The sequence below is a fragment of the Symphalangus syndactylus genome, chromosome 3, assembly GCF_028878055.3.
Source record: "Symphalangus syndactylus isolate Jambi chromosome 3, NHGRI_mSymSyn1-v2.1_pri, whole genome shotgun sequence".
Taxonomy (NCBI): Eukaryota; Metazoa; Chordata; class Mammalia; order Primates; family Hylobatidae; genus Symphalangus; species Symphalangus syndactylus.
The window spans coordinates 139,834,820-139,855,684 of record NC_072425.2 but is presented as its reverse complement, the minus strand read 5'-3'; the positions used below and the strand labels follow the sequence as shown (position 1 = coordinate 139,855,684).

Genomic DNA, 20,865 nt, shown 5'->3' with positions numbered 1-20,865 from the left:
ACTTAACATTGGCATCCTCTCCCCAGAGACTGGAGGAGGCTGATAATGCAATTACTTAACCACCACCCCTGTCTGTGGGGAGAGAGAGGAACTGCAGACTTCCAGTTATTCAGACACAGATTACCCAACTGGTGGATTAATGTGGGGAACACACGACCTCTTCCCTCCTTTCCTTGCTCTGAAGTGGCCCCCGTGAACCCAGCCAAAATGCTGCAGGACTGGTTGAGCCGAAAGCAAGAAAGGGGAGCGAGATTGGGGAGATATTGGTCAAAGGACACAAAACTTCACTTAGGAGAAATAAGTTCAAGAGACCTATTGTATAGCACAGTGACTATAGTTCATCATAATGTATTGTATGCTTGAAAGTTACTAAGAGGGTAGAGTTTAAGTGTTCTCACCACAAATACATGATAAGCATGCGAGGCAATGCATGTACAATTAGCTTGATTCAGGCACTCCACAATGCATCCATATATTCAACCATCATGTTATACACAATAAATGTATATAATTTTTATCAATTAGAAAAAAATCAGGCTGGGCGCAGTGGCTCATGCCTGTTAATCCCAGCACTTTGGGAGGCTGAGGCGGGCAGATCACTTGAGGACTGGAGTTTGAGACCAGCCTGACCAACATAGTGAAACCCCATCTCTACTAAAAATACAAAAATTAGCCAGATGTGGTGGCGGACGCCTGTAATCCCAGCTACTTGGGAGGCTGAGGCAGGAGAATCACTTGAACCCGGGAAGCGGAGGTTGCAGTGAGCCAAGATCACGCCACTGCACTCCAGCCTGAGTGACAGAGGGAGACTATATATCAATAAAAAAAAAAAGAAAAAGAAAAAAAAAATCAAAGTTCTCCTTGCTTGTGAAAAAAAAAATGAAGGAATGTGACAGGAGAGAGTGCAGCATCCCAGGAGAAGCTGCGTGTTTTCTACTATTTTGTATCATCTGTACCTTTTCTTTTCCTCTTAGATGATCAGAAGTTGACTCTACATCCACCCTCATGATCGTTGGGAAGAATGAGTCCCAGAGAGCTGTGACATCATCCTCCTACCTTCCTGACAGCATTGGAAAAAAGAATGAATGTCTCTCAAACTCTGAAGGGTTTTGAGAAAGATCCTGGGATGACTAAGAGGAAATGATAGTCACTTTAATTTTCAGAGTGAATGGTAAAAGAGAAGGTGTTAGGAACATATTATTACCTGAGAGCGAGAAAAAGAGAGAGAATATATCTGGGGAAAAAAGCAAAATATTTTTTATAAAAATGTTTTAAAATGCTACCACTTTGTTTGGTCTTGAATATATGGAGATAAATCAACTCTTCTCTATTAACACAGAGAGCTAAAGTAGACAAAATGTATTTACATGTGTGATAGTGAGGGGGATTATATTTGGTCAGTAGAGGCCGGGTGTGGTGGCTCACACCTATAATCCCAGCACTTTGGGAGGCCGAGGTGGGCGGATCACTTGAGGTGAAGAGTTCAAGACCGGCCTGGCCAACATGGTGAAACTCCATCTCTACTAAAAATACAAAAATTAGCCGGGCATGGTGGCACATGCCTGTAATCTCAGCCACTTGGGAGGCTGAGGCAGGAGAATCGTTTGAACTCGAGAGATGGAGGTTGCAGTGAGCTGAGATCATGCTACTGCACTCCAGCCTGTGTGACAGAGTGAGACTCTGTCTCAAAAAAAACAAAAAACAAACAAAAAAAAACAAAATACAAAAAACAAAAACAACAACAAAAATTGGTCAGTACATAAGCTTTCTGACAGCTAGGATTATACGCTAGGTAACAATGGCAAGTAAATATCTTTGCATTCTCTAGAAATATATAGTGGGAAAAAAGAAAAACCTGTGGACAGGAAATGGCTTTCTCTGTCTATAAACTGCCTTTTTTGTTCCCTGCTCTTAGTTCCTCCTCTTTGCTTGTCATAAGAGTGGAGAGGGTAGACAGCAAACAGGTGTGAAGCTAGATCAGTGATTCTATTCCAGCAGCCAGACCAATGTGTCTCTCATAGAGGGTTACAATCTGGTGCAGCCCCCATCCTGGGGTGCTCCTGGGACTCAGCAGATAAAACTAGGAAGCGTTGGGGTGAGAGGCTCATTGTGGACCTCACTGATCCCTTGAAGGTCCCTCCAGCTGTAGGAGCCCTTGACTATTCCTGCTATCTTCCTGCGAGGCCCCCCTTTGCTCCAGGTCCCAAAGGGCTGGCTGGGATCCTGGGAGCCAGGCTTCCCAGGGGTGGGGGCGCTGCTGCTCACCATAAAGAACTGGCAGAGTGTGATGTGTGGGAAGATGTTGTGTGCCTTGTTCTTCCCGCAGATCTGCTTCGACTGCTGCCAGAAGTCGGAAAGCTTCTGTGCTAAGGGGCCGGTGGGACGGAGGTAGAGGACGTACTCCCGGGGCAGGGGGTCATCCAGGAAGGGGTCACCGACGTGGGAGAATAACCTGTAAGAAAGAAGTAAGCCAACGAGGTGTCGCTTGAGAATAATGGGAGGGGAAAAAAGGACTGAGAGACAGATCGACCCTCCATGTGCTCCAAATCCCCGGCACAGCACGGGGAAGGGTTTTCATTCATGATTTAAAAATCTACTTCTGGAAACTCACACTTCATAACCAACTCTCTGATGCAGCCACTTCTGTCTTCCTTCTTGTCATTTTGCCTCCTCATCCTACAACTCCCTAAAAAAGTCCTAAAACCGCTCTCCAGGAAGCATTCTTGGATCAACTCCAAATCCTTTCCCAATCCACTAGGACCAACACAGCCTGTCCCTCAGGTCAGCCTATAATTAAACCCATGTCCCTCCAAAGACAAGGGAAGCTCCCAGAAAGGTAACCTTGTGGGATCCACCCTGGGTAGGGATACCCTGGAAGGTAAGTAGGGTACTTTTCTAAATTGATTTGCTCAATATCCATACCCTTAAAATGAATCTTTAAGTGACTGGAGCGGGGACAGATCTCATGAGAGAGGCTCTATCTGGGAATTACTTAGAATTTTCTTTAAACAGCTCCAAGGAGAAACACACCCTGGGGCCAGGGCCGAGGAGGCAATTGACTTGATAAATGCACTTGCCACAGTCTTTTGGCTCCTGTCTCTTCTGGAAGGGCCCATTAGAGAAAGTCTGCACCTCCCCACTCATCCACATGTGCCTAGAGTTAATTATATGCTATTTTCTCAATTTATTTATCTCATACCAACCAGTCACATGCTGCCTGAACACTTCTTCCTCCCGTGGATGCCAAGGCTTTTTGTCTGAAAGAAGAAATCAAATTTCTATTGTTAATATTTTTAGCCTCCTCTCACTGCAGTGGCAAGAGCTGAGTATGAAGGAGGCGACATCGAAGCCTGTGTTCCACTCGCTCCTCTGTGGTGGGGAGTAGACACTTGCAGCAGGATTTCCCCCAAGGGTCATATCGAGACATATGGAAGTTAGGACTTGTAATTAATTTCCATGTGATTAGCATGAGATTTGCATGCAGTCTGACAGCCCAGGCAGTCTATTTTCAGCAGTTTCCACATTAGAGTTTTATTTTTGCTTCTCTAAAGGTTGTCATGTCTTGGTTTTTCCTCCTTCCTCTTCACCCACTCATTCTTACTGACCCAGATCCCTGACAGCAGATTCTTGTTTTCAGCCCCTTTGGCAGAAAGTATTAGAAGTGGTGCTGATGGTTTCCTTTTTTATTTTTTTTGAGACAGAGTCTTACTCTGTCACCCGGGCTGGAGTGCAGTGATACGATGATCGTGGCTCACTGCAGCCTCGACCTCCTGCACTCAAGCAATCCTCCCGCCTAAGCCTCCCAAGTAGCTGGGACTGCAGGTGCATGCCACCATATTTGGCTAATTTTTTATTTTTGTAGAGACAGGATATCATTATGTTGCCCAGGCTGGTACTGATTATTATTAAGACATAGGGCTAAAAGCTCACAAGGACAATTGGTTTGGATCAATTCACTGCCTCCCTCTACCCACTTCCAACCACCACCAGGCTGGATCCATCATCTCCAAGTATTTTACAGACATCTTTGAGGATGAGTATCACTGGATTAAAGGGAATGGCCAGAGCAGTGCAGCTATCATTCTCGCTTCTGGAGAAACAACTCAAAGCATGACTAACTGTGGCTAAGTATCCATAGGCTGGTTATAGCAGTGAAGCCCTGTGTACAAACTTACAAGTGGAGCTCTTCTGAAATTATACACAGGTCTCCAAGAGCCAGATAGTTCTGGATTTGTATCTAGCCTTGCTATTCATCCATCCTTTCATTCATTCATGCATTCATGCTTACATTTATTCAGCAAACATCTACTGAATCTCAACTATTTTGTCAGCACTGTGCTAGGCTCTAGGAATGCAGTAATGAACAAGACTTATGTGATCCCTGCCCTAAAGGAGTTTTCTGTCTAGTAGGCATGTAAATATTAATTATACAGATAATGATTTAATTAATTGGTGTTAAGTGCAATGGAGGGAAAGCATAGGGGACACAAGAACATAGGACAGGGAGATCTAACCTGGTCTGAGGGGCTGGGGAAGGCTGCACTAAGGATGGAACATTTCAAGTGAAATCGGAGGGTGTAGACACATCTGGGTGGGGTGGATGGGGCGCGTGGTGGTCGTTGATGTGGAAAACACCTGGTACATCTATTCTATAGTGAGATGTAAACATTAAATGAGCCAGTGTAGAGAAGGAGCCTTGGACAGTGTCTGACCTATCATAGGTGATCAATAGGTGCTCTTTCTTGCCCCTTCACACTACGTTGATTCAGGATCCTTGGGAGAGAGAAGAGATGAGTGGGAATCCAAGTTACACTGACACTCTCTGCAAGCATCCTTTACCCAACTGGCTGCTAAACTCACCCTCTCCTTCCTTGTCCCACCCTTCTATGGAGCAATTAGAATGACCGATGCTGTGAGAATCGCAGGGTTGGATTGGAAGGGACCTCAGAGGTCATGTGTGAACCCAATTTCTTCATTTGACACAAAGAAAAACTCAGGTGGAAAGAAGTGATGAAATGCGCTTAAAGCAGCCTGGCTGGGGTGATGGCTGAGCAAAGGCCAGACTCTTGTTCTGCTCCACAGAAAGACAAGTTAAAAACTATCCCCTTCCCCTGTGAAAGTCTGCGCACAGATACCAAATGATCAGGATAAGGAAGTCTGCACAGCTAATGAGAACAGCATTGTAAAAGGCAAGCCTACTTACGGGTTGATGAAGTTACGGAGAAGCAAGACAGACCCCTCTGCTCCGCTTGGAACAGCTGGTGCAGAAAAGGCTGGAAGCACAGAGACCCACACACGCTCATTCCCACACTTTGACAAGGTGCTCAACTGCTGCTGGGTTGTGGCCTTGTCTGTTTCCTCACGACTTACCAGACAATCAAAGGCCACACATCTCGCATTTTTCTTTCAGTACAGAAGCCGTGTATGCACAAAACAACACAAATCATGACCTTTTAGAGGTTAGAATCTCTGAGGAATTAAAGTCACCAAAAAAGGACCCATTGTTCCAAAAACAACTGGGAAAAGGAAAACGCATTTGTGGCACCAGACAATGTGCTATTTATATAAGGAATTCAATTTCTTTTTTTCTACCCCCTTCCCCCAATGAAATAGATCCGACTGAAATTTATTTCTTCCTAGGCACTAGGAGTATCCTCTGGAAATGAAAGATCTAATTAAGTGACGGTCTCTGTAACTCAAAAGACAAGTTTTTGAAAGAGTTCAAAGAAAAAATTGAAAAAGATAATGAAAGGTTTGGGTGATAAGATGATGATGAAAGGCTAAGGAAATCCAAATTCTCTGTTCTGAAAAACTGAGATCTGAGAGGTCTCCGGTTTGGTGGAAGGTTATCGTATCTGGTGCACATGCTCCGGGGAGGCTTGGCCAAGATAAAATAAGCACAAAGAGCTCAAGTTACCTACCAGGAGGGACTTTCTGGCAGCCATGTACTTTAAAGTTTTTATCTTTATTTTTGAAAGCTTCGAGAAAGCTGTTACCTATCTGAAACAGGAGTGTGCAATTCTCCAGGCAGGAGGTTGCAGGAGGAGTAAAATCTCATTTTCCCTAAGGTCATGAGCCATAGACAAACCTTGCTGGCCTTTCACCCACTGCCAGGCTGACATCGATTTGGGCTAAGTGTGTTCCTACAACTCTGCCCACAGAACAGACTGAATATGGGCGTGGCAGAACATCTCTCCCTCTGCACTCTGCTGAGGAATGACTGTGGCCGTAGAGCACCCACCTCCATGGTCCACCCACGGGGCCAATGCCAAGGGCAAGTGGGAGTATGTGGGGTGGACCCTAAACCCCAGACTGAGTCTGCGCATCTGCTGTCCTCAGGGTGACTCAGGAGTTGGCAGAGAGTTTACTCAGACACTGTCTGAGACCTCGAGCAGATAAAGGAGGCATATCCCTCTAAACTAAAATGCACCCATTGGATGATAGCAACAAATTACAGCAATCAGTGATTTAAATGGAACCTTCTTGGTTAGAACTGGTGAAATGGGAATTGTTGAAGTTTTGTCATGTGTGAACCTAAATTTGACTTCTGATCCTAGCCCTAACCTTCCTGATGATGTGCAGGGCTCATTTGTAGCAGAATACGAAAAAGAAATAGTGTAAAAACTCTCCTGCCTACTAAGGATGGAGAAGAACAGCACAAAGAAACGAAACACAATGGCTAATTAAAAAAACCCAGGTGAGCAGTGGTCCTTCCCACAGGGGAGGGAAGAGCAGCACTGGGGCGGGATTCTTCCTGCTTTCTGCCCTCAGCCTGGAGGATTTTTGAATTCGAGGTTGGTCTGGCCCCAAGGTCACAGAGATATCTCTCATGCCCTTGAAGGAGGTTTGCAAGGAAAAATCGCTTTCCTGTTAGTCTGCCTGAGACAAAGCAGCTTTCCTTCTTTCTGCCTTCCCTCCCTCCTCTTCCTCCTTCCCTCTCTCTCTTTCTTCCTTCCCTCCCTCCTCTTCCTCCTTCCCTCTCTCTCTTTCTTCCTTCCCTCCCTCCTCTTCCTCCTTCCCTCTCTCTTTTTCTTCCTTCCTTCTTTCCCTCCCTCCTCTCCCTTCTTTCTTTTCCTTCTACTCTCTTTTTTTCCTTCTACTCCTAAAGAACTCTTACCAGGAAACCAAATGAAAACCAAAAACAAAACCCCTGAATTATCACGGGATGTATAAAGAGGAGGAAAGCATGGTCCCTACCCTTAGCGAGCTCACAGCCTTAGAGAGTCAGATACGAAAGCAGCTTCTTACAATGCAGTATGCCAAGGGCCATGACAGAGACGTGCAGGGTGCTAAGAGAGCTCACGGTGGGCCCAGCTCTGTCGTGGGGAGTTCCCAAGCCTGAGATTCTCAAATTGTACACCAAGCTACTCTAGGTCAGAACGCCACAGCAAACTCAAAGAGGTGCCACTGGATATTTTAAATGTTATAAGGGAAACATAGCAATACTCATCATCTGTTGAACACCACATAAGCTTCTAGCTTGAGGTAGTTAAGAGTTCACAATATCAGACTGGGCTGCATTCTTGAGGTCCTATCTTGGTGAAGCTGCAGTTTTAGCAACTGTTGTAATAAAAACCAAGTACCCAGTGAAAATCAATGTGGAACAGGCAATAAGAGTGGCAGTGCCCCATCTGATCCTAAGGCTGGGGCAGTTGTGCAGTGCCCCACAGACACACACATCCCACTAGTAAGTAGCTGTGGTTATTTAAGAATAAAAATGTGATTATTCTTTCAATTTGTGTGTGTGTGTGTGTGTGTTTTGACACAGCCCTTAAGTTGTCAGGACATAAATACTTATTAAGGTGTTTAGATCTAACTACTAAATAAACAGAACTGTTGGTATTTATGTTGGCCCACAGGCTCTATGTAAAAATTATTGGACACTAAGGGGTTGTGGGCTGAGAAAGTTTAGGACTCTTTCCTAAAAGAAATGATGCTTGATCTGGACCTTAAAAGCTAAGTAAGAGGCTGTACACGGCGGCTCAAGCCTGTAATCCCAGCACTTTGGGAGGCCAAGGCGGGTGGATCACCTGAGGAGAGGAGTTCAAGACCAGCCTGACCAACACGGTGAAATTCCGTCTCTACTAAAAATACAAAAATTAGCCGGGCATGGTGGCATGGTGGCGGGTGCCTGTAATCCCAGCTACTTGGGAGGCTGAGGCAGGAGAATCACTTGAACCCGGGAGGCGGAGGTTGCAGTGAGCCGAGGTCACGCCATTGCCCTCCAGCCTGAGCGACAAGAGCAAAACTCCATCTCAGGAAAAAAAAAAAAAAAAAAGCAAAGTAAGAGCTGACTAGAGAAAGAAAGGAAAGCAGAAAGACATCTGAAGTAGAGAGAATGGCACCAGCAAACAGATGAAAGCAAGAGACAGCACTGCATGCGCAGGAGAATCTGAGTTTGGTAATGCTAGGACCGAAATTGTAAAGGTGGAAGAGGGTAAAGATAAAGGCCTTTGCAGACACCCGAAAACGTAGGCAGCAGAGGGCTCGCAAAGGCCTTATGCGCCACTTTCGAGCTTGGACCTGATCTCAAATTAAGCTAGAGAGAGGCATGATCAGATTTGCTTGCACTGAAGGATAAATTTCAGAGAGATAAGCTGGATACTGGGAGACTAGAAGGCCTTGACAATAGATGGGAAGAACACATTGAGAGGTTGAACTGAAGCAGTGACAATGAGGATATTGGCAATGATGTTTAGATGGTTGACTGAATAAAGCCGAGACTGATCTGGCACTGCAGCTTGAATATTTATGTGGGTGGTGGAGACACCCTCTGAATGAAAATGCAGGAGTAGAAACAAGTTGGGGCTGGGGGTGATAGTGACAGTGAGTTTAGTATTGTTCCAGGTGAATAGTGAGACCAGGTATCATTAAAGAGAGACAACCAGTCTTGTTAGCTGTTGTTTTCTTTATTGGCTTGACCGCACTTTGTCTCTTTGCATTTGTAATCCAGATATTTCTTTTGGGCCATTTATTGAGCTCCTATTTCCTGTCTAAGGAATACCTTCTGCTCCCAAATCACTCAGTGCTATGGTCAAAAAAACACTTAAGACATCCCCGACTCAGAGGGATAGGTTAGCCCAGACCAGCAGGTTCTCTAGGGGTGCTCAGCATATGCCTTCAGAGGACAGTTCCCCTATTTTATTGCCACTTGATAAAACTCAAATATCTGACACCTGCAGTAAAAAGCAAGAGACAAGATATAGGCTAACGGAATGAAATACGTATTCCCTCAAAACAGTAAGACTTTGATTCAATTAAGTAGAAAACTAATTGGTTGAGCTTTCCAGTTACTTGGAGCTGTATTGTCCTTGGCTTCGCATTGCTGGTGGGCTCACACGCATGGCGGCAGGCACCGCACCTGCTCCGTGCATTGGTTCTCTGTGACCAAGGACTTGTTCACTTAGGAAATGGGAAGGCACAGGGTCAAGTATGTAATCCTTCAAGTGGATGAAATTCCCTATGCAACCAAAATTAAATTATATCTTTCCTTCACGTAGCTAAGATGGTCTTACATTTGGAAACATTTAATACTAACTATAATATTTTAAAAAATGTTCTCAACCTCCAGGATACCAGTTGTTAAATTTTCCATATCTAACAGTTTGAATTCAATTAAAAGATGACCTAATTAATCAGATGCCTCATTCTCCTCCCTCAAAATCAGTTTAAAAGTTGGCAGTGAACTGGCGGATAGGAAAACTGAGGCAGAACCCAACTCCTCTTTTCCCTGGTTGAAGAGTCCAGCCACACCGTGGTCATTGTTGCCACAAAGGAAGATGGAGGTATTCTTTTGAGGTATATTTGGAAAACAACACTTTTTCATAAAGTAGTTTTAGGTAGAAATACCACAGCCTCTTGTGCTCTATAAATTGCTGAATCAGTACTGAACATCCGCACAGGATGCTCTGAGGCTGCTCAACAGAGTGCCTGGGGCTGGCAGCCATCTTGAGAACAGAGGGCACACAGGTGACTCTCCATCTATTTGTTTCTCTAGTAGAAGAAAAATGAGGATAAGGGAGTCTATCATAATTGAGGGCCTTTATGCACCAGGCACTTCAGACTTTAAACCTTTATGGCATGGTTTGGATATGGTTTGCTTGACCCCACCAAGTCTCATGTTGAAATTGGATCCCCAGTGTTGGAGGTGGGGCCTCGTGGGAGGCGTTTGGATCATGGAGGTGGATTCCTCATGAATGGCTTGGAGCCAGTCTTCTGGGAGTAAGTTCTCACTCTTCGTTTTCATGGGAGGTGGTTGTTGAAAAGAGCCTGGCAGCTTCTCCCCTCTCTCTCTCTCTTCTTCTCTCCGTATGTCTCCTCCCTTTGCCTTCTGTCATGAGTGGAAGCTTCCTGAGGTTCTTGACAGAAGCAGATGCTGGAGTTGTGCCTCCCATATAGTCTGCAAAACTGAGAGCCAAATAAACCTCTTTTCTTTATAGATTACCCAGCCTCAGGTATTCCTTTATAGTAATAAAAATGGACTAAGCTACCTCATGACAAACTTATGAAGCTGGTATTGTTAGGAACCTCCATGCACCTGGTGGCTCTGCCCTGAGTGACCAGCAGTCAAGTCATCTCTGGTTGTCCCGTAACAGGGGTTGGTTTTAGAAGTTGTGATTAAAAGTCCATACATCAGTGTACTGAGTAGTTGTCAATCTTGAGAGGGTCAGATGTTTAATTTTGTTTTGTAAATATATGAGTAAATAGGCTGGGCGTGGTGGCTCACACCTGTAATCCCAGCACTTTGGGAGGTCGAGGTAGGTGATCACTTGAGATCAGGAGTTTGAGACCAGCCTGGTCAACATGGTGAAACCCTGTCTTTATCAAAAATACAAAAATTAGCTGGGCCTGGTGGTGGGTGCCTATAATCCCAGCTACTCGGGAAGCTGAGGCATGAGAATCACTTGAACCAGGGAGGCAGAAGTTGCAGCGAGCCAAGATTGTGCCACTGCACTCCAGCATGGGTGACAGAGTGAGACTCAGTCTCAAATATATATATATATATATATATTTTTTTTTTTTTTTCTTTTTTAATATACTCACATATATATGAGTGAATACATGATTCAGTACCCAAAACTCCTGACTACAATACGGCTCTTTGATGGTATTTGAATCCTCATGCCATCCAGACAGCCCTCACAGACACAGCATTTCTGCTTCTCCACAGAGCGCCCTCTTGATAGGACAGTCATTGGCCATGGTGGTGGGAAGGACACTGTATCTGTATCTAGTCACCAAATGGAGCCAGTCAGATCTGGGATATCTATTTCTCTGTTCCCTGTACTTTCTCAGTTAAGCAATGTGGCAGCAGGACTGAAGGCAGCTTGAGATTTGTGGAGGGACAAATCTCTCCCACGAAGGATGCATGAAAATCATCCCAGATATCAAACTACTCAGGAGGGCTCCCAGGCTAGCAGTCATTTTTATCCTATTACAGATGAGGAAACTGAGGTTTCAGGCCACACAACAGTCATGCAAGTCAACCGCTACAAGTCAAGAGTCATTTGTTCAGCACCTGAGGTCCATGTTTAAGGTCCAAATAAACACAGAGACATCATTTAGACATTGGCCTTGCTCTTGAGGAGTGCACTATGTGAAGGTCCCCGGGTTTGTAACTCAGTTGCTTCTGACTCCACAGCAACATTCTTGCCCACCCTGCCTGTCTCTACAGTACCTGTCCCATCTGGCTGCTTCTGTTCCTCTGTGAATGCTGCCCAATGAGACCTGACTGCAGTCAGAGCTTTGAAAATCTCCTTAGTCCTCTGTGCTGTGTGGCTTGGGAAAAGCGAGCTTGCCTCTCTGTGGTAAAGTTTTGTCCCTTAACCGATAGCATTCCCTTGAAATACAAAAAGAGCATAAGGGGCCGGGCATGGTGGCTCACACCTGTAATCCCAGCACTTTGGGAGGCTGAGGCAGGTGGATCACGAGGTCAAGAAATCAAGACCATCCTGGCCAACATGGTGAAACCTCATCTCTACTAAAAAATATAAAAATTAGCCAGGCATGGTGGCATATGCCTGTAGTCCCAGCTACTTGGGAGGCTGAGGCAGGTGAATTGCTTGAACCCTAGAGGCAGAGGTTGCAGTGAGCCGAAATCATGCTATTGCACTCCAGTCTGGGCAACAGAGAGAGACTCCATCTCAAAAACAAAACAAAACAAAACAAAAAGAAACCTTTACTATCAGAGATTACTTTTTTTTTTTTTTTTTTTTTTTTTTTGAGACAGAGTCTTGCTCTGTCACCAGGCTGGAGTGCAGTGGCGCAATCTCAGCTCACTGCGACCTCCGCTTCCCGGGTTCAAGCAATTCTCCTGCCTCAGCCTCCCCAGTAGCTGGGATTACAGGCGCGTGCCACGCACCCAGCTAATTTTTGTATTTTTAGTAGAGACGGGGTTTCACCATGTTGGTCAGGCTGGTCTCGATCTCGTGACCTCGTGATCCGCCCACCTCAGCCTCCCAAAGTGCTGGGATTACAGGCGTGAGCCACCACGCCCGGCCACTATATCCTATTTTATGTCACTTGTGCCGCTTCTCCTAATTGGCAACTACATCTATATTCCTGGCAGGATAAGATAGGCAGTTCATGATAGCTCTTGACTCATGGAGGCCTCCATTTCACTTGGAGATGCTTCTCCCTCAACTCATTCTGCTGAGAAGGACCCTGGGTATCCACAGCCGCTATCCTGCCCCTCTCCTTTCGCTTCTTCCCTTAGGACAGGCAGCTTTCAAGGCCTAGTGAAAGGCCATCACTTTTCTGCAGTGCACCAGCCATGCTGGGTGATTCATACAGGAGACTGCATACCTCAGGTAAGGCCTAACCTGTTACAATTTTAAGCTGAGCAGGAAATGATGTGTAGAGTGGCCACAGGCAATGGCATGGGAGTGAGACTATGTTACATGAAGCTGTGTAAAGGGAGGGTGAAGACACTGAAGCCACAATCACAGCCCAGGAGCAGCCTGGGCACCAGGTCCAGGACTTATACATACGTGAGCTCCCAGGCATGAGGCTTCCAAAACTTATGTGGAGATAAGGGCTAGGCACAAAGCATCCAGTAACCCAATGGGCTGAGAGCCAGAGATCCATCAGGCAGTGGTTGCCAGAGTGGTTAATTAATTATAAACCACTTCTAGTCTGCTAAACTTCTTCCTCCACCCTATGAAAAAGTTGCCACTCTTCTTCTGATGTACCTGCTGTGTCCTGTCATGGAGGAGTGTGAGCCAAGCAGCCAGGCCAACTCTCTTACCCTTCACCCTCTAAGTCACTTGGATGAGCTGGAATCCTTGAGTCTCAGGTCAAAGAAAGAGTCCCACTCTCCAGTGTCAAAGCACTGAGCCCAGGGCTCAGTGGGAAGTGTCGCAATTGCCCGTCCTTCCCTGGAAACCCAGGGAGAATTGGCCAATACGCCTCTCCTTAGGCACAATCATGGAGCTCTACTCCACACCCTTGGTGCCTTCCAGGCTGGAATGGGCTTCTTGGCATTAGAGGAAGTTGAGGATATTGAGAATTTCAGTGTCTGCCTCTCTGTTTTAGGGCCTGTGCCCCTGACATTTACCTTAGCTAAATCAGCAGAGGCTTTCCTTCTTATCTTCCAAAGACAAAAATGAATAGAACTGAACCTAGTCTCTGTGGGTGCAAGTCTAGACATGAAAAAAAAAAAAGGGCTTTTATGACTATAAAACAAAAAATTCTGTTAATCGAAAAAGGATAGCTTCCCTCTACATTTTTTTTTCTATGCAGCAGAACTGACTTGCTTCTAGGCTTTTGCTAAATACCCATTCCTCTTGGATTCTACCTTTTTTCTTTGGCAAAGGTTCAGTTCCACCCCACACTAAAATCAGCATGCTTCCTTCTTCTCTTCTGTTGGCTTAGGCTGGTTCCAGGAATGGAGTCTACTCCATGTGCAGAGCAGTTGGGTGTGAGGATGGGCAGAATTAGAGCCAGCCTGATTCCAGGCACTCCAGTGACCAGGGATGGAAGATGCTGGCAGAGTAACCAACCTAATTCCCTGAATTCACGTGCTACAGCACCTCTCATCTACCACTGTCTGTTAGTTGAGACTTCAATTTCTGATGTGATCACTCTTTCAGCTACCAGTGGCCAATAAGATCCACGCAATTCAGTCCCACCTTTAATCAACAGAGGTCAAGTAAGTGTTGGGAAGCCTTGGGGGAATAGCTAAGAGCTGCGCAAGCTAAGGAGGGGAAGCAGTGGTATTTCAGCCGAGCCTTCCAGGCTAAAGCAAAATCAGGGACTGGCCACATACAGCTGCTCTAGCAGGTTCTCGCAGGAGCTGTAACATGGGTAGGTGTCTTTTTCCCAAAGGAAGTCATTTCTTACTTAGTGCTTTCGTTTTTTTCATTTTCAAAAAGGAGGTGATTACAAGCCCACAGGGAGATCGAGAAAGATGTGACATCGATAAAGTGTTTTGAGGTCCTCAGAAGCAACCATAAGTGATAGTGATTCCTTGGCTGCAAAGGATCTTAGGACCATCCTGCCCATTTCTCCTTATGGCTAGATAAGACTGTACTTTAGACCATCCATGGCTTTTGAATGATTTTTCCTCTTCTCATGGATATTAAGAATAGGAGATCCAGGAATGTCTCTTGGTTACCTAATGGCCCTTGCACTCAGAAAGTTTTTCTACGTGTCCAAACTCCTTCCAACAACACTCAAACTTACACCACCCTTTTCTGTACCCAGTAGAGTTGGTCACTCTTTCCTACATAGTAAGATTATTTATTCTATCACTTTCATACAAGGAGGTCCAGCTACTTTTTATCACCAAGGCCAGTAAAATAGGCTTGCAAAGAGCCTGGGCAGTTCAGTTGAACAATCTCATCTCCAAAGTCTTGCCCCCTCTCCCCTAGCCTTCTCCCCATGAGGCTGAGGGAGGGCAGTAGAGAAGCCTGTCAGTAAATATCAACCATAATGGCTCTACCCATTTCCTTCAGAGGAAACAAAACTAATGGAGAAAGATATATTGATCACAAAGACTCAATTTCAGAATCAGTCTCCTGGTAGCGAACCCTTTCAGTTAGGTGGGGTTAATGGCCTCTGCTTTCAGCTGTTGTCCAGTGTGAGAGCTGCACATCCCACAATCAATGGGATAGCAAGCCTGCTGGGGACATTACCACCAAGGCCAGCCAATGGGAAGAAAAAAGCTTTGGGTTTCTTTTATAAAGCTAATCAGAGAAAGGCAAAAAAAATTTCCTGAGCTATTTGGGGGCTTAAGTAAGTCTTCAGCTGAAGGCCTCCAACCTGTGGGGGAGGCCTTTCTCTCCTATCGACAAAACTCTGCTTTCCAACCCATGAAGAGGCTGTTAGGCAGCCCTCCTTAGGGGGTGGTTAGCAGGGAAAATGCTGTTTAGGTTTCCCGATGTTTTTATGTGGCAGGGCCCAGCAGCCCATATAGGAGGCCTTGTTTTGTTCTTGCTAAAAAGGGGCTGGAACTCTGGCCTCTGCTGTAGGGAGGTAGCAGTTTGTAATTAGGAAACCAGCCATCAGACCATGGGTGGTGATATAATAAGACACATTTCTCTTTGCCTCTGTTATGTGTCCCTCTAGCATCTAGACAATGCCCTTCTGCTCCCCAAGATCAATGAGTTTTTGCACAGAGGCACAGGTGGGAGCACATTCTTGGGAACAAAACTCTCATTAGCGATGGGACTGTGGACAAGTTAATTATCCTAAAACTCACTTTCCCAATCTCTTAAATGGCGGTAATAACTGCCTTACAGGGTAGAATAATGATTAATATCACATAATGTATTTGAAGAGCTCAGCACAACGTTTGGCATATATTAGGTACTTAAGAGAAATAACCTTTGCACATACGCCTGTGCATTATTATCTAATCAATCTTTGCAATTTTCCTGGAATAAATGTCTGTAAATTCCATGCTAATAGAAATATTTCGAGACTGGGGACCAGAAGACCCAGATTCTTTCTCTGCTAAAATAATCTACAACCATGTGGTAAGGTCTTAAGGAATGTATGGGATTCAGGGAGAGAGAAGAGCTCCTCAGTAAGGCAATAACATAAGGAAAGGTGCAGAGGTAGAAACCATCCGGGAATGGGTGACGGTGGCAGGAGTCTACTGAAGAGGACACAGGATGCAGATTGTTGGGAGCCAGGCAGGGGAGTTTAGATTTGATCAGGAAGAAAGTGGGGAGTCAGTGAGAACTCTCAGCAGGCGTGGAGAAGAAGAAAGCAACATTTCCCACTGTCTGTTGTCTTCTAGGCTGTCAAGCGAGGGTGTGCGTTTCTGCTGAGCGGAGGTGTCCTAACAGAAGACTGATAGCCCTGAGCCAGTGTCCACAGTCAGGCTCTGCGGAGAGACTGGCCAGGGCTGCCTTCCTCCTCGCAGATCCTCGGATCAAGTCACTAGCGCTATGCCTGAAGCCTTTACTCCCCAGTTGGCAGAGTAGTAACATCACTGCCCGTCTGAATATCTCTGGAGGGAGTAAGTTTCAAAAGCTCTCTCAATTGTATGCAGTGAACTATTATCATTTCCTGAGAAACAGAGGATCAGAAGCCTGTCTTACCCAAGGACAACAGCAAGCCGGGGGGGCACGGTGATTCCAGAATGAGGTCACAGATGTTATTAGGTCGGTGCGAAAGTAACTGTGGTTTTTGCAATTGAAGATAATGGTGAAAACCGGCCGGGCGCGGTGGCTCACGCCTGTGATCCCAACACTTTGGGAGGTGGAAGTGGGCGGACCACTTGAGGTCAGGAATTCGAGACCAGCCTGGCCAACATGGTGAAACTCCATCTCTAATAAAAATACAAAAATTAGCTGGGCGTGGTGGTGCATGCCTGCAGTCCCAGCTACTCGGGAGGCTGAGGCAGGAGAATCGCTTTAACCCGGGAGGCAGAGGTTGCAGTGAGCAGAGATCATGCCACTATACTCCAGCCTGGCGACAGAGTGAGACTCTGTCTCAAAAAAAAAAAAAAAAAAAAAAAACGGATCTGGGAGAAACAAATGAAAATGAAGAGTGATTTCAGGTTGCAGATGACAACAGAGACTAGTTGTTTTTTCTCCAATTTCCACCCCCTTTTCTCTCTAAACCACTAGAATCAGCTAAAAATACTTAAACTTGGGTAATTTTTAGTCCTTCTGAAATGATTTCCGCCCAAAGCTACATAGGAGACTCTGGCTAACGGCTTTGATGGGTCAGAGAAAATGTACACAGACCAGACAGAGCCACTGTCACTCTTCTGTAACTCTTCTTGGTAAGTAATTTGTTAGCAACATTTATTTATGTTTTATTTTTTGGAGTTAGTGTCTCACTCTCACCCAGGCTGAAGTGCATCAGTATAATCACAGCTCACTGCAGCCTCGAGTTCCTGGCCTCAAGTGATCCTCCTGTGTCAGCCTCCTGTGTAGCTAGGACTACAGGTGTGTGCCACCATGCCAGGCTATTTTTTTTTTTTTGGTTGTTGGTAGAGATGGGGGTAAAGAATACATGAGTAAACACAAAGAAGTCACGGACTTGGATAACTAAGCTGAGGCCTTTCTACCAGGAGGATGGGTTAGTATCATGAGATTCTTGAGAAGACCTTCCAAGGAGAGTGGGGAGATGCCACTAAAGAGAAGCCCTCCTCTCTCAGCTCAGCTCTGTCGACTGACACTCTCGTGAAGATTTGAAACTCCTCCAAACCAGACTATAGGTCAGATTCTACCAAAGGAAATACTGTCATGGCAAAAACTCCTGTGCAGTCAAACCCACCCTGCTGGTCATTATTTCAAGAGTTTTCCAGGGAGACTGAAATCCAGGATAGAGAAACAACTGGATGGTCTTGGGGTTCATGGTATGAAGAGATGACCAGAATAGTTAGGTATGGAATATGGTGTGACAAAAAGAGATTTCCAGTTTACACTGCTGCCATCCAGGATTCAACATAAAGCATCCCATCCTACTTTTTAAACTCTTCACCTCCAAAAACATGTGTAGACTCCTTACCATGGCATGCTGAGCCCTCCATGGCCTCACATCTGTCTCCTTCTTCAGCTTCACCCTCAAACATTCTGCTCCCTTATTCTTCTCTCACACTTAAAACCTTTCTCTGGGGCTGGGCGCAGTGGCTCACACCTGTAATCCCAGGATTTTGGGAGGCCAAGGTGGGTGGATCACAAGGTCAGGAGTTCAAGACCAGCCTGGCCAACCTGGTAAAACCCCGTCTCTACTAAAAATACAAAAAATTAGCCAAGTGTGGTGGTGCATGCCTGTAATCCCAGCTACTTGGGAGGCTGAGGTAGGAGAATTGCTTGAACCCAGGAGGCGGAGGTTGCAGTGAGCCGAGATTGAGCCACTGCACTCCAGCCTGGGTGACAGAGCAAGACTCCATCTCAAAGAACAATAACAACAAAAAAAAAACTTTCTCTGTTGGTTCCTTTTCCTGCAAGGCTAACTCCACCCTCAGTTACCTGGCTAGCTCCTGCCTATCCTGTAACACTCACTTGAATTTCGTTTCCTCCAGGAAGTGGTCCCTACCTGTCTGGGCACCCTTACCAGCCAGGCGGTTGTATCATAGCACCTTCCAAATTATATTTAAATGATCTGTCTTTGCAATAGACCATGAACTACTTGAAGCAGAGACCATTTCTTGTTTTCTTTGCATCTCTAGTAGCTGGCACATAGTAGGTGTTAAAATTTAAAAAATATGAACTTCATGAAGATGTTAAAGGTATATATATCAGTGTGGCAGACAGACCCTTGGTGACACCTTAGTAATCCTAACTTCTGGTGTTCACTCCTTTGTATAATTCCCTCCCCTCAAGTGTAGGTGAGACCTATGACTTACCTCTATATGGCAAAGGTGATGGAATCACTTGTGCTATTCCATTATGACACACATAAGACACATCTAAGTCAGGGGTCTCCAACCCCTGGGCCACAAATGGGTACTGGTACGTGGCCTGTTAGGAGCCAGGCTGCACAGCAGGCAGGCAGGCGAGTGAGCATTATTGCCTGAGCTCCACCTCCTATCAGATCAGCGGCAGCATTAGATTCTCACAGAAGCACGAACCCTACCGTGAACTGCACATACAAGGGCTCTAGGTTGCAGTCTCCTTAGGAGAATCTAATGCCTGACGATCTGTCATTGTCTCTCATCACCCACAGATGGTCCCAACTAAGTCAGGGGTCTCCAACTAGATGGTCCCGTCTAGTTGCAGGAAAACAAGCTCAGGGCTCCCACTCATTTCTACATTACAGTGAGTTGGTTGTATCACTATTTCATTATATATTACAATGTAATAATAATAGAAATAAAATGCACAATAAATGTAATGCACTTGAATCATCCCCAACCATCACACCACCACCAGGGTCAGTGGAAAAACTGTCTTCCACAAAACCGGTTCCTGGTGCCAGAAAGATTGGGGAGCACCGCTCTAAATGACTCACTTTCCTGCTGGCCAAGGAGAAGCAGCATGCTGTGGACTGCCTATGAAAAGAGAGCCACGTGGCAAGGAACTGTAGGCAGCCTCGTTAGGACCTGAGAGTGGCTTGTAGCCAACATCCAACAAAAAGCTGGGGCCCTCAGTTATACAACCAAAAGGAAATGACTTCTGCCAACAATGTGGGTGAGCTTATAAGTGGATCTTAGTCAAGCTTTCTGGTGAGAACACGGTCTGGCCAACACCTTGACTGCAATCTTGTAAGACTGAGCAGAGAACCCAGTCAAGCCACGCCTGGACTCCTGACCTACAGAAACTGGGAAAATGTGTGTTTTAAGCCACTAAAGTTAGAGTGCTGAGTCATAAAAAGTGAAAACACCTAGCTTTTTAGGAAGAGGAAAATAGGAAAGGAAGAGTTGAGCATTGGCTGAAATGAGCTGGTAAGACCAAGCGCAGCACTAAAGGGTAACCTAGGCATTTAATGCAGGAGATGGAAGATCCAATAACCAGTGGAAATTGCTGATCTGAATTCATTGCATTTCACTCCTGCCATCAGTTAAAACTTGATTTAAGTCCTTCTAGGCTGAGAGTTAAAGCTTGGCAACTTAAGGGAGGGAGTAGAGTGGCGTGGAGTGGCAGGTGCATCTACTTATAATCGCACAGACCTAACCCATCTAATCTCAGTCCCCACATATGTAAGTGAAAGGAGACTCACACCAGCTTGTTAGGGTTATGTGACATGCTTACCTCTGAGTTTGGCACAGGGTCGGTGTTCTACGGCCACTGGGTGCCCCCTCCGCCCCCACCACTGACTGCCTTTCCAGCTGTCCTGACTCTAAGCAGGCTAGGCCTGTTTGGGAAGCTCCTGGAGGGAATCTTTTGGTAAAACAGTTCTTGGCAGATGCTCTGGAGGCTTACTCTGCAGCTGAAATCTCAGGAAATTCTACCCTGCCAGTTCCACCACTGCTAAGCTGCTAAAAAAGGTTACGCTCAATTTCCTGAAATTATTTACTGCATCCCCTTTTATGGGAGTACTTTACATATTATAAATGGGACTTGACCAAACACGCCAGGAAGTGAGAGGGGTCCAAAACTCTGTAGCCAGCCATGTGTCTGCTGGCCCAACTACGATCCCCACCAGACCAGCCCCACCCCTGGCCACATCTTCGCCTTCCTTCTGTGCGTCAGTTCCCAGAGGTCAGGGAATCTGGCAATTTGGCACTTGGTAAAGACACCCAAGCCCTTGCCAGATGAAGGGGCCCCAGGAAGCTTCGACTCAAAAGGAGTCGTTGAGTGTTTAAAGAAGGTCTTGTCAGCCTGGTGCGGTGGCTCACGCCTGTAATCCCAACACTTTGGGAGGCCGAGGCGGGTGGATCATGAGGTCAAGAGATAGAGACCATCAACATGGTGAAACCCTGTCTCTACTAAAAGTACAAAAATTAGCTGGGTGTGGTGGCAT

The 20,865-nt window shown here is 45.8% G+C and overlaps 1 protein-coding gene across 9 annotated transcripts in view; it reads right to left on the bottom strand.

Moving 5' to 3' along the window:
* UBASH3B (ubiquitin associated and SH3 domain containing B) overlaps positions 1 to 20,865 on the bottom strand; it is a 157,047-nt gene that overhangs the window by 35,583 nt on the left and 100,599 nt on the right. For 8 of the 9 annotated variants that reach the window (XM_055273524.2, XM_063636601.1, XM_055273527.2 and 5 more), the window contains 2 exons: positions 3,204 to 3,257; positions 2,266 to 2,452 (listed from right to left, as the gene is read on the bottom strand). In XM_055273524.2, coding sequence (XP_055129499.1) covers positions 2,266 to 2,452; positions 3,204 to 3,257 — 241 coding nt within the window. Of the gene's footprint in view, positions 1 to 2,265; positions 2,453 to 3,199; positions 3,258 to 20,865 lie in introns of all 9 variants that reach the window. The other variant, XM_055273525.2, reaches the window with a different exon arrangement.